Genomic DNA, 11,694 nt, shown 5'->3' with positions numbered 1-11,694 from the left:
CCGCCGCCCCGCCGCCGTCGCGCCGGCAAAACCACGTGTCGCAGGCGAAACGCAACATGGCATTGCCGCCCTTCCTCTGCTGCGGGTCCTTAGTGGCGCCGGGTCGGTGCTTCTGCTGCCGCGGGCCATGCTACGCGCTGCTCGAAGACGATGATCTGCACCCTTGGATTTAGTGGGACGCAACCATAAGCGCCCACTGCTGATCTGATGACGACGACGTGCCTTGCTTGACGCTGGCTGGCTTCCATGCTGGCCAGTGCTTACTATGCTTGTAAATACACCCTGCAAGTAGTTTCACGCTTACAATGCCCCTCTCCTTACATGCAACAATATCATCCACGTAACCCGACCAAACTGCGTTACCTCTGACAGGCGATCTTCAAAGCAATCCATTCAAAACTAAACGACACGAAATACGCGGGAACATCGCACGATAACATACTTGCCCACGTGCAACCGCTCGTTGAGAATCCGTGGTATAGCTGCAATGAGACCAAATTGGCTTCTGGTTTACAGAAAGTGTTTACACAAATATATTCGGTTGCTTTCTCTCACGCAAGAAAAGATAGTAAATAAAAACGGCGTAGCGGACCCGATTGCGAGCACCACACACAGTGGCCGCGAATTATAGTTCGTGAAGATAGAGCGTGTGTAAGGAGTTGTCTTGGGAAAACCCCAAATACAGAAGTTTTTCCGAAGTTAACAACTTCCTTTGTTTTGAAGGTAGCGGAAATGGAGGGCACCAACACGGTGCTTCATTTGAGCGCCAGCGGCAAAACTAGGAGTCCCTCGTACACGTCAGCTGCACTCTCCCGGAAGAACGCGCAACTGTATGCGGTGCCCCACTGCAATGCCCATTGAAGGTGTTGTGGAAATTTGGCAAATAAATAAATGAATATGTCCTTGTAGCTGCGCCATTGCAGAGCATGTTGCTGCTGACGTATGTATTTCTTACTACTCCTTGTCATGCAACAGGTGTGATAGCAGGTGCTCGGGATCACGTCGCGCAGTTATTCTGCCTTTAGACCTAGGCTACTGGACTATGTTCGAAATAAAGTGAAATTGAAATGGAAAAAATAACATAAATTGTTGTTTTACACCACGTCAAAATTAGGTCACGTAGAACATCGGTGCTTGGTAGAGTTGGGCGCATTACAAATTTGTCGATTGTTTGTAGTACTCGACTAGTGGCGGCCCTGACGCACAGGCGGCCTTCACTTCATTCTCCTACGATTTGAGAACGTACCATTTACCGTCTTAAAAAAGCATCTTTTGAGTACGCTAAAATCATCAACGCGTGAAGCATCTGCTGCCACAAATCGTCCTTAGTTACCCCTCTGCCGAACATTTCTTTTAATTTATGGGTTTTCACGTGCCAAAAACACGATCTGATTACGAGGCACGCCGTAGTGCGGGACTCCGGATTATTTTGACCACACCGTAGCCACTAAGCAACCACGGCAGGTTTCTGCCAAACATGCTTCTCAATGCAGCTTGTAATAGCATCCGGTCCCATTCGGAACTGTGTAGCTAAAGATAATTGGAGACCTGCAGGATTATAAAAGAAGAAAATGAACTTCAGAATTGTGATGACAATGCTGATGAATAAGAAGGATAAGGAGCCATTGGAATGGTAGGCCAATAATAAAGTGCTTGGTGCCCGCCTGCTTAAACAGTTTGCTCTCCCCCACCGGCTTGCGCAACTGCAGTCTGTCCCTCAGCGTCACGTCTCAGCGACTCTCGAGAACAACAAGTCCCTGTCGCCTGAGGGGAGCAGAGGTGAGGGGGACGCTCAGCGAGAATATCGTATTTTTTGCCTACTACTTCCTCATGAACACTGCCGCCGGCTTTCTCTTACCGACTTTCACTCAGTATTGCACAACATTAGAGGAGGAAAGTGGAAACACCATTCTGCCCACGCAGCAGGCGCCGCTTGGAGCGCGTGCGTGTAGACATTGAGAGGCAATTATTATCACGGCGTACGCCATTGAACGACACCAAGCGTACACCGGTCAGGCACGCGTTACGCCGCCTTCCTTCCTTCCCTCTCACCGCCAGCGTTGGTGCTCTCGGCGTGGGAGAGGAGGGCGCGCTGTGGCGCCATTTTCCGCGTGAAACCAAAACCTCGTGCGAGAGACAGACGCCGCGCGCCACGATTATCGACTGGACGTGCTGATCCGACCCTCAGCCGCGCGTCATGAGCGGTTACCTGCAGGACCTCGATAAACGCCAGCGCAGTGCTCTGGAGCAGGTAAGCTGTGTGTTCCTTGTCCAGCATGCCCTCGTTCGGCGAAGTGAAGCGCCATTCATGGCCCGCGGTAGTTTCGCCCCTGAGAGAACAGAACGAACACCAGCGATGCAGCCGGCAGGTTCGCGGGCGACGCCTTCGACATGTTCGCAATTCCAGTGCAGCAGGGAAGAGACGGGCGAAGCCACGCAAAAAACGCCTCCTGCAGCGCTACATCTGTAGGAAAATTTTATATATAACTGCATATATACGCGCACACCTATATCTTGTTATACCAGGTTTTTTATAAAATGGAATATTTTTCTTTTTTATTCGGCTGTGAGACTGTTCCGTCTTTAAAGGTAGGGTTCTGGTAGAGGCGAAAATTGCATGCCGGCGCGAAACGTCCTAATGTCGAGGCAGCTAATTAGCAAGATCCAGTAATTAACTTTTCGTAATTATTCAGGTTGGTGCACATGGTGGTAGTGCGGAATTCAAGCCGAAAAGTTGTCATTTCTGCCTAGCAGACATTCCAGGCGCAGCGCCACTTTCTAGATATCTGTATGCGCTGTGAAGTACATCGACGGTCGAGTTGACAGTTGAGCAAGAGCCCCTGTCAGGCTATATGGCCTTTAGCACTTGTTTCCTCTTTCTGCAATGAAGAAAGAAATAAACTTCAAACTTCAAAAAAAAAAAAACGAGAAGCGCACCTTTAGCAGTTGTGGGCGAACATAACTACTATGTCATGGCATTTTTAAGCAAACCTGGGGAGAAGTATGTCGAAAACGGTGCGATATAGTCTTAGGATTTCTGCGAAGGAGGCGTAACTTGACTACTGCTTTGTTAATTTCGTGAAGCGCCATTTGAACCTCCGGCTGCCGTGCACTCTGAGTGGCTATATCTCTGTGGCTGCCAAATACACATTTTTCGTGCAACGTACACAAAGTAAAGTACACATCTTGTCATGACCGATGTACAGTAATCTATGGTTGAAGATTAGTTATCCCATAGCGACATCCATTTTTTGGTCTTTATTTTCAGGCGAGCGAACGTCTAACAGCAGGCATAAAAATATTAATTTCAGCAAGGGATGCCAAAAATATCTAAAAGTATTTATATATTCACTGACTGCTTAATTATTCAATCGAATAATTAATCATTCAAATGATTAAGCGTGGCGGTGTAGTATGATAAGGGGTAGAAGGAGTAGGGCGCGGCGCCATGAATATGCTCAGAAGAGCCTCCACCTTTGGCATATTGAGCGAGTTGAAGAGCTTCTTAAGTGTGGTTGCGGGAGTATTGCCTACTTCATCTAGGCTGATTAGTCTGTAGGCGCCGAGTTTACTGACTGCAGATGAAACGTCCGGGCAGCCCGAGAGACGCTTAGCAGACGAGATAAGGCATAACTGCGAGTCGGTCTAGTTGGAACATATTCATTATTTAAAAACTTTTTGTGCGCAAACAAACAGGGACAAAGAAGAGGAGCAACACAAGGACGAGCGCTTTCTAACAACTGGCTTTATTTTCGAAGAACTTCCTGCTTAAATATATACCCACAGATCTGCCCGATGTAGTCAAACAGAGCACGCCTATAGCCCATATAGTACTTGAGATAAAATGCCGTGGACCAAAGCCACCAACATAACACATCAAGGTCAACATAAAAACATCAAGGCGCATGTAACAAGCACTTACGATGAAAATACGTTAAAGATGTGATGACAACAGCGAATTTTTTTTATGCAACAATGAAACAGAAGGATTGCTGATTTATTTTTTCGTTTGTTTTTCAATCCAGTGTGCTTGCACAATTTCTCTCGCGGTTTGATTCCTATGCTTATACAAAATTTCGGTGCTACTAAGACACGGTGAGCAATCGTGTTCTTGACAATGCATAGCCAAATGCGTACCAGGGCGACCTTTTAAGACTATATAAGTGTTCCCTTAGTCTCGTTTTGATGCATCTCGAAGTGTGCCCTACGTATACATGGTCACACATCATAGTAATCTGATAAACAACGTTTTTCACGCAATCAACAAATTGGTTCTTACGCGGATGTCTAACGTTACAATCATTCTTTGCATCATCCTTTCTTTCAAACTTATTTTTAACCTTAGAACACACACTACCTATTTTATTTTTTGCCGAAAACACCACTTTTACTTCGTAACTACCTGCCACCTTTTCAAGTCTATGTGAAAGGCCGTGAACATACGGAATCACTGTAACCTTGGAATCCAAATCCTTCTGCTTTTGATTCTTTGTGCATTGTTCTTTATCCTGTTTAAGTTTTTTCATTAGTCTATCGCATGACGCCAGCATCACAGCGAGCGGGTACCCAGCCTTTCTCAACCTATCAACTTGCTCAAGAAATGCAAAGTTTACAGTGTGGTGACATGACTTCATGAACGCTGACCGGAAACATGAAATGACTATCCCATTTTTCACAAGCCTGGAATCATTTGAGGCATAGTTCATTAGCGATTTTCCAGCTCGGGGTGAGAACGATCAACACACATGTACCGGTAGAAATTCTAACTTGACATCAATAAACTGTAGCTTATTACCCACTGGCTAGATCTGCGCGATCTTGACTAGATAGCGCAGATCTCTGGATATTTAAGCAGGAAGTTGTTCGAAAATAAAAGCAGTTGTGAGAAAGCGCTCGTCCTTGTGTGTCTCTGTTTGTTTGCGCACAAAAAGTTTTTGAATAATGAGATAAGGCAGCCGTTGTTGGTGCAAGTAGCCAATTGTCAGTCGAGACACTGGCGAGCGGCGCTGGATCGCACATGCTGTCGGCGGTCAGCGTGGACGTGCGTCAGTGCAGGCGCTGGAGTTTGTTATCAAGGAAGCCATCCACGGCATCTGGATACCGTGTACAGAGGTCAAGTCACTTGGATATACAACGCGCTCCTGACGGTCAAAGCCAGAGTATGAGGCAACCAACAGTGCGAGAAAAGACATTTCGTAAACATAGCCGCGCACGTTGACATCTAGCCGGGTTCGCATCACGTGTCGTCGCTAAATTCCGCCAGCGCAAACCGGATCGGGTGATCCGCGCATTCTGTAGACAAGTGTCTTGACCTCCGTACGTCTGCAGCAATACGTGCGCCGGCGTTATCCGTTGTCAAGGCGTGGTCTCAGCCGACATACAGCAGTAGAGATAAGGCAGCTATTTTTGGTATGAGCAGCCTTTGGTATGGTCAGTAGAGACGGACGTCATCAATTGATATTTATAAGGTGTAACGTACCAAAACAGCATCGGTGCTATGACGCACAGCTTGCGTCACACTTAACACGAACGCTCATAATGCACCTTTCTGCTTCACCTTCAGAAAATGCTGGAAATGCCTTCTTCACGGGACTTAAAAGCGCATTAGTAAAATGGACCTTCCTTCCGAAGCGTTCGCTGCTTGCTCGTTGCAACCTACTTTTGTTAAATTTCTCCTCTAGAAATGTGCCATCATTCTTCTAGTTAAGTCTTTGAGCAGCTGTGTACCATAGTGTAAGGCTGCAGTTCTATCTGGCCACCTCATTCTGTTTCGCAAAAATGTATTATGCTAGAATTGTTCTTAAAACAATTTCAGGCATGCCTTGTAATCATATTGTGGTTAAACTTGAGCCAGTGGTGGACAAATCATTAGCGAAGGCGACCGGCCAGTAGCAAAGAGAACTTACGAACGGAAAGCTTTTAGAATTCGCCCACGTTCTTGCATGTCGACACGCCATAACGCGGCAACCGAGGTCGAGTTTCAAAAGCGGGACTGTTTTCTTAGTAGCTGCATTCCACAGCCAGTGCACTATACCGTGGAACGTTCGTATAAAGTGCAGAGACCTGCCTCTTTACCTTAAACGGTAAAACAACTAGATTTCTCACTTTGCACTCCTCTGTTGCTCAAGTCTTACGGAAAGATCGTATTTTAGGATTGTCTGGGTTTTTCGATGTCAAACTTATCATGGTTAGTTGCATGGCTCTAAAGAAAAAGCGCGAGGTGCCCTTCGAAATAGCGAACACATATTTCGTATAACGTGTAATCGCACGTGTAATGCTCAAGATGTGAGCTCGGCTCCATCCTGCGGCAAGTTTTCTTTTCCCTCACTTTTCCGTTTCCTTAATGTTCCTGCATTTCAATGAAAAGTGACGATTCATCTCACCCCCGTGTTTTCCCGGATCCAGTGTCTGATGCCTTCGCGCGGTTGTAACCGCTAAAATAACGGTGTTATGTGCGTTACTTCCTCGAGCACCACAAACACATCCTTAAGACGCCACTTAAGGCAGGGACATACAAAGAACAAAGGGCATGTGCTGCTGTCGCGTGTTCTTTTGTTTGTCCGTGTGTTAATTGGTGCTGTTCAAGACGGGTCGTTAGCACGTAAAACCAAAACACGAAGATTAGAGCCTCAGTCTTGACGAAACACGCTCTGGTAAATTTCGCGTGTGTCTAAATAAACTCGTCTGCTTATTACCCTGTAGTGTTAGACATCGTCAGCGCGTACCAATCCGGCAGTCTATGGCGGGACCATACCAGAGCCCCAATTCGTTGCTATGCCCGATCGTTCTAAAATTGCCTCAAGGCATTGCTGTTCAGCTGCAGTGGGGCGGCACCTGGTGCCTCGCTTCGAAAGAAAGCGAACACACGTTGCCGAAGTAACGAGCAGATGCTTCAACTTTGTGCGCGTTTCCTCAATTGCACAGGGAATGCAAAGGCACACATCCTGCACTTCTAGCACACCGCATGCCATTCAGTTCAGAATTTCTCCTAATTTCCAAAATGTAAGCGAAAAATGTATGACACGGCGTATTAGTATTCCGACTATAGGATACCAATCTAATAGTCATGGTTATTCAATTCATATTCGATTTGCGAATTCGTTATTCCAGATTATAAAAAGCTCGTCTCTGTTCGAATACACGGAATGACAACCCTTTATTGGAATCTCGAGGCAGAAAATCCTGTGCAGGAAGGCATTGTTCCCAATGACTCTGCAGGAGATCCCAGGTTGTGTGGGGGCGCCGAGGCGCCACTCCCTGAGCGAAAGCCGCGATATCGCTGACTTCTCGGTCTTTTGCTGTCCTTCCTTAGGAATGCATCGCTTTTCGGAAAAGTACCAATTCTGGTCTCAATTTAGGCCACGAAAAGAGCTATTGCTCAGTCCCGCCGTGTTTTCATCAGTATAGGACAATGCGTAATGCCGTATTATTGCACTAATCTCCATCTACCAACACAACTCTACGTGCACTGGTGAAGTGAACACTCCGGTGAGCTTGGGTAAAGCAATTGTTTCTCTTGCACGAGTTCTTCGGTTGACCGTATGAACACCCAGTTATGAACGGCATATTCCATCCATGCGTAGAATGATGCAAATAAGCGTCTTTCTGCTTTCTTTCTTTTTTACCGCACGTACTTCATACAAACATTGCATTTTACTTTGTTTAGGAACGATAAATTATTCGGAGTTCAATTGTTAATAAACGCTCGTCTTGCTCAAATATTCGTTCTGGGTGCGATTAGGAAATTTGACGCGCGGGATGGTGTGCCGGCATTTGGCGTGGAAGACCCAGAATTGTGGCCGGTAAGCACAGAGGTAACAAAAAAAAAAAACGAACGGGAAATGCTGCTAGTTGGCACACTAATATTATCGCCATTTGACGGACACTGCAGGGTGAACTCGTCGCACCAGCCAGTTGCAATTATCACTGCCTTGTACTTGCCGCCTGCATCCTATTGTGAGGGCAATCACCGCCTAATCTTCTGTCCCATTTAACGGCAGTGCGTCGATGAAGTCTGTAGTTCAGTTGCACTGGCAGTTGTTCGAAATAATTCGGCAATATGCCACTAGCGCAATTATCCCGCACTCGAGACACCAAAAAATGCTGGACAACAACTTGCCGCAGTTTCGCACGGCGGTGGCGGATGTCCGGCGCCCGGAGGACACCGACGCCTACTTGCTGCGATGGTTACGAGGTGAGCACTACCGTGCTGTGAATCCTTATTTTACCCTGTCAAAAAATAACTGAAAAATACCACAACGGAAAACAGGACTTTAATTTTATTTTATTTGATTACAGTTTTGAGCCGAAACTCGATAGAGCCTTTGATTTACAATATCTTTCTTGTTTTCCTGTATACGTTGAATGATAGTCTTTTTCTTGATCTTAACAGGATTTGTCCTAATAGGGTAAAAGGAAATATGCTCCGTGAATTCTGTGAACGAAATATATTTTATTGATTTTTTTATTATCCACAATTCGAATTTGTGGGCAGTTTCACTACCGGCGTAAGTGAAGGCAAACAAATGCCATGTACTCGATCCGGTTAGCCTCAATTTCTACAACTGCTGGACGGGCCAGCCCTACCACTCACAGAATGGCTGCACAGTGTATACTGTTAAAGTTGATGCTCGGATGCGTAGCGTAATGCCAGATGTCAAGTCAGCAATTGTTCTGTCATTTCCCATGTGCTGTATGTAACATGATTATCGCTGCTTGTTTGATCCGCTGCAACGGCATCGTTTCTCTTAACTCTGTCGTACTGCTCGAATAGTGCAGTCGTGAGTGGTATGTCACTCCTACAAGAGCAACTTTTTTTTTGTAAAGTGACGGGAAGAGTCATTAACAGAAAATGTATGTGAAGCTTCACAGAATGTTAGAAACAGAAAACAGAAGAGAGGAAGGAATGTACGGAACAAGAATTGCGAAACTTTCCTCGTTTTTTTTTAATTTCACAGGGTATGCCTAAATGAAACGCGTGCAAAGTAAAGGCGTGTCTTCGCTTTAGACGGGGCTTGCCCTTCGTTGTGTAGACTTGTATTGAGAGTCCTCAAGTCACGTTAATTTCAGCTTTCTTCATTGTGCAAAACCGTTTGAAATCCACCGCAGAAACAATGTCAAATCTTGCTCAAGTCGCCCCATTCTTTCTCTTATTTTCAATCAGAAAAGAAAAGCTAGACCACCTATCGCACACGCCGGCGCTTTTACCCATTGTTTTAAAAAGGCTTATCAAGGCATGTCTTCATCAGGGATTTAATAAAAAGGACCTGTACGACAGATGTATCGATGCAGTATGCTGTAGTTGTCGGTTGACGAAGGTTGACGTAGCCGGTTGACGAGAACCGGCTATACCATCACGCCGTTAAACAGTGAAGCTACCCTTTTCCGCATAGAAAACGCCCGCGCGCTCTATGGATACAGCGTTTGACACAAAAAATAGTCACCAGCGTCCTACTCTTCCTAATAAACAATGTTATCTAATAATCTGTCGTGTGGCGTGATTTCTCCGATGATTTCGGCGCACCTTAGGCCTGTACGTCACTTGGATCTCACCTTGAGCACTCAGTATCAGAGATACGAAAGAAAGAATAAAAAAGTTGGCTCGAGAATCAACCTCCAGTTGAAGTCGACGAATGACAAAGTCTTCCAGAGCGAGCTGTGCGTGAGCTACGGGCGGAGTAACTGCTTACCGCACTTTTAACGCGTCACTCCTCGGGTGAATTGTTTAGGAGTAGCGTCGGAGTCAAATTCGTTTTCTACTGCACTATCTTCGGGATCAACCCAAATTTTTAGCTATGATGGCGGGTTCAGTAATTTAAATATTTTCGTGATTTAGCACGACAAAACTACGTTCTGATGTGAGGTACGCCGATGTGCGCCTGATTTTGAACTGCACGTATTTGCAGACGTTGACACCTTAGGCTATCGCAGTGCGTTGAGCACACGCTCCACAAGCCGCAGAACGTTGTTTGTACATCGAGACCAGCAGAGTCGTCTTGGCGCGTGTGTCCTTGCTCAAGTGCGATTAGCCTGGAGCTCCTCGGCTGGCGACCATTAAGACGCTCAAGCATGTTTGCGCGATGTGAGGGACGCGGTGGTTCCCTGCAGAAACCGCGCGCCGACATGTTTTGCCACGACTACTAAGTGTGAGAACACGATGGCACGATGTACATTTACGATGTATATTTACGTGTAAACGATGAGAGGCTATAAATGCACCCGATACGGAGAAGTGGTGGGAAATCACTCAGAAAGACTTTGTCTTTAAAAGGGTTAATCGGAACGAAAATTCCGGTTTGCTGCCATACGTCTGGAACGAGACAAGCGGAGGTGACAAGAATGAGAGAAAAAGAGAGACACGACGTACGTACACAACGCGCACATTCATCGACATAAGTTAATACGGCTCCGTACTTAATCCATTCATCTAGTGCGTTTTTTTACACGTTATTTTTTTTGATGAAGAAAGCCTACAAAAATTTTGTCGCATCACGTCACTACTGATAAACCGTATGTCTGGTGGACGTCACTTGCAAGAAAAAGAAAAGCGATGCAGTCAATATTTAAACTAATTACAATATTTCTTTACGGCACCTGTTCATATCGGAAAGTTAGAGTAAATCTTAATACCAGCCTCGTTACGTGTTTCTACGTTTTAAAATGGTCATGTAGACGGAAGTAACTGGCTCCGGGACGCTGTGACTCAAGGTGCAACCGTTCTGCGACGTCGAGGTTCGCGTAAAATAAAGGTGCCGTCGCGCTGACTTCTTCGCACAAACCGATGGGCGCTTCGCTCAGCGACCGATTCAACGCGCAGCCACTGCAGCAGCAGAGGCGAGAGCTTCCGCGTTATAGCGTGACGTGTCGTAGCTTCTTTTTACGCTGCCATAATACGTCAAACTGGGGAAGTATTCGCGGAAGGTCACTTGCGGAAACATCACTTTCAGGGCGCGCCTATTGGCGGGTTGAGCATAACTGGATGAGCCAGTTTGCTGAGCGGTACGTCACGCGAAGGCGATAGTAGGGCACAAAGTTATGGTCCGAGAACACGTCCAAAGGAGTTGCACCAGGCGTAATCAAGTAAATTGAACGAGTAGTTTGACGCCAGCTATTTCGGTCCACATGGCCACTTTGGGATGCAGGAACGCGCATCTAAACGTTCTTGACGATTCTTGTCAAGTTCTTAGCATTAACATGTCCGTATATTTTATAACTAAGAAAGTAATTATTGTAATTTGTTTATTAGTGATTGGATTGCTTTGCTCGCTCTTTCAAAAAATGTCTGCTATAGAAAAGGCTTGATTTCTACAAAAAATTCGAGTAAATTTAGTATGTTTTTACAATAAGAAGTTAATTAAGAAAAAAATGATGCTGTAAAGTCTGTTGGGCAAGAATTGTAACAACGGTTTCCTCAGCGTTTTCTGCGACTGCAGGTAAAGCTGAAGGAAAGTTGAAACCAAACGCAATACGGAAGCAGCACCTTGATTTGGTTTATCTGACAAAGAGTCGCAATTTTGCACTTTCTGGCGACAAAAAAAAAAACATTGGGGCTTGTTTCTTTTTTTGACCATTGTTACTTCAGCTAGACTGATATTTACTGAGTTGTGCAACCTGTTCCATTTTTGACCCGCCGTGGTTGCTCAGTGGCTATGGTGTTGGGCTGCTGAGCACGAGGTCGCGGGATCGAATCCCGGC

At 45.8% G+C, this 11,694-nt stretch overlaps 1 protein-coding gene across 2 annotated transcripts in view; it reads left to right on the top strand.

The window, feature by feature from the left end:
• The first annotated feature begins 2,011 nt into the window (after nucleotides 1-2,011).
• The window catches only part of LOC142566862 (SEC14-like protein 2), a 67,398-nt gene continuing 57,715 nt past the window's right edge, over nucleotides 2,012-11,694 (top strand). Inside the window, exons 1-2 of one of the 2 annotated variants that reach the window (XM_075677789.1) lie at nucleotides 2,012-2,251; nucleotides 8,125-8,194. In XM_075677789.1, coding sequence (XP_075533904.1) covers nucleotides 2,198-2,251; nucleotides 8,125-8,194 — 124 coding nt within the window. In that variant the 5' untranslated portion in view covers nucleotides 2,012-2,197. The remainder of the gene's footprint in view (nucleotides 2,252-8,124; nucleotides 8,195-11,694) is intronic. The other variant, XM_075677790.1, reaches the window with a different exon arrangement.

This window comes from Dermacentor variabilis, unplaced genomic scaffold (genome assembly GCF_050947875.1).
Source record: "Dermacentor variabilis isolate Ectoservices unplaced genomic scaffold, ASM5094787v1 scaffold_13, whole genome shotgun sequence".
NCBI classification, from domain to species: Eukaryota; Metazoa; Arthropoda; class Arachnida; order Ixodida; family Ixodidae; genus Dermacentor; species Dermacentor variabilis.
The sequence above is the reverse complement of the archived record's forward strand: the minus strand, read 5'-3'. Positions and strand labels throughout refer to the sequence as shown.